Below are 1,826 nucleotides of genomic sequence, written 5' to 3'. Positions count from 1 at the left end.
TCCAGATGGGTAACCTCCAGACTGGGTGTCGTCTGCCCTTCCAGATGGATATCCTCCAGACTGGGCGTCGTCTGGCCTTCCAGATGGGTATCCTCTAGACTGGGCGACATCTGGCCTTCCAGATGGGTATCCTCCAGGCTGGGCGTCTGGCCTTCCAGATGAGTATCCTCCAGGCTGGGCGTCGTCTGGCCTTTCAGATGGGTATCCTCCAGACTGCGCGTCGTCTGGCCTTCCAGATGGGTACCCTCCCGATTGGTCGCTGGCTGGCCTTCCAGATGGGTATGCTCCTGCTTGGGCATCGTCTGACCTTCCAGATGGGTATCCTTCAGACTGGGCGTCGTCTGGCATTCCAGATGGGTACCCTCCCGATTGGTCACTGGCTGGCTTTCCAGATGGGTATCCTCCTGCCTGGGCGCTGCGTGGCCTTTCTGATGGGTAACCTCCAGATTGGACGTCATCGTCGGGCCTGCCAGATGGGTATCCTCCAGATTGGAAGTCGTTGTCCGCCCTTCTAGATGGGTAGCCACTCTCTCGGCCACGGGGGTATCCTGAGCTCTGTTGAGGTCGTCTGCCCGCCGAGGCCCTGGAACTTCCAGGGCGTCTGCTTACTCCGTTCACCAAGACCCTCGCCGGCGGTGACACTTTACCTGGACGGCCGGGCACTCCCGGCGGGTACCCGCTGGACGCTCCGGGCTGCTGCTGCTTCTGCCCTGCTTGGGCTCCGCCGGGTGGCCGTGGAGCCCGCTGTGGGTCGTAGCTAACCTTGGACCTGAAGCCGGCGGTGTCGGCCTCGTACTGGACCGTCTGCTGGCGGCCGTCGGGAAGGAGCACGTTGTACTCGCCCTGGGTGACGTCTCCCATCCTGGACTCGTGCTGGGCGAAGGCCGTCCCAAAGGAGTTGACGTCGTAGTTAAACTCGTACTTGGCCACCTGTCGCAAGGTCAAGGTCGTAGGCGTCTAGAAAGCTCCCAAATTGTAATCGTAGTACAGGCCACATGGCCAATGGATACAGGAGAGCGAGTACGGCCAGATGCTTACTGCTTCGTTCGACAGCCAGGAGGGGTCGCCGATGTCGAGGACGCCACCAGGGGGGCCGTAGCTGGCTGAGGGACTGGCGGGAGACGAGTTGCCTTCCTGAGGAGCGCCGAAACTGGAAGAGAGGCCTCCCTGTGAGGGTGCGCCGTAGCTCCGGGAGGGACTCTCCTGGGATGGCGCGGCGTAGCTCGGAGAGGGCCTGTTCATTGCGGGTGAGCCGTAGCTTGAGGAAGGACTGCCCCCCGAGGGTGCGCCGTAGTTAGGAGAAGGTTCTCCCCTCGATGGCGCACCGTAGCCGGATGAGGGACTTCCCCGCGGTGGCGCACCGTAGTTCGTGGATGTGGATGGCCTCTCCCCCGAAGGTGGGCCGTAGTTAGGAGTCGATTCTCCCCTCGATGGCGCACCGTAGCTTGAGGAGGGACTACCCCCCGAGGGTGCACCATAGCTTGAGGAAGGACTATTTGTTGAGGGCGCACCGTAGTTGGTTGAGGGACTTCCCCCCGATGGCGCAGCGTAGCCTGAGAAGGAACTTCCCCGCGGTGGCGCTCCGTAGTTCGTGGATGGCCTCTCCCCCGAAGGTGCACCGTAGTTAGGAGTCGATTCTCCCCTCGATGGCGCACCGTAGCCTGAGGAGGGACTTCCCCTCGAGGGTGCGTCGTAGCTTGGGGAGGGACTTCCCCCCGAGGGTGCACCGTTGCTTGGGGAAGGACTATTTGTTGAAGGCGCACCGTAGTTGGTTGAGGGACTTCCCCCTGCTGGTGCACCATAGCTTGGGGAAGGACTATTTGTTG

At 62.2% G+C, this 1,826-nt stretch overlaps 1 protein-coding gene across 1 annotated transcript; it reads right to left on the bottom strand.

Moving 5' to 3' along the window:
• Positions 1-3: 3 nt before the first annotated feature.
• LOC113202313 (pro-resilin-like) lies at positions 4-999 on the bottom strand (the record flags this gene model as incomplete). The annotated part of the gene is made up of 1 exon (XM_052276877.1): positions 4-999. A coding segment is annotated over exon 1 (858 nt), but the record flags the coding sequence as incomplete, so codon positions are not given.
• Positions 1,000-1,826: the final 827 nt, after the last annotated feature.

Source organism: Frankliniella occidentalis, unplaced genomic scaffold (assembly GCF_000697945.3).
Source record: "Frankliniella occidentalis isolate FOCC.00 unplaced genomic scaffold, Focc_3.1 Scaffold4788, whole genome shotgun sequence".
NCBI lineage: Eukaryota > Metazoa > Arthropoda > Insecta > Thysanoptera > Thripidae > Frankliniella > Frankliniella occidentalis.
The sequence above is the reverse complement of the archived record's forward strand: the minus strand, read 5'-3'. Positions and strand labels throughout refer to the sequence as shown.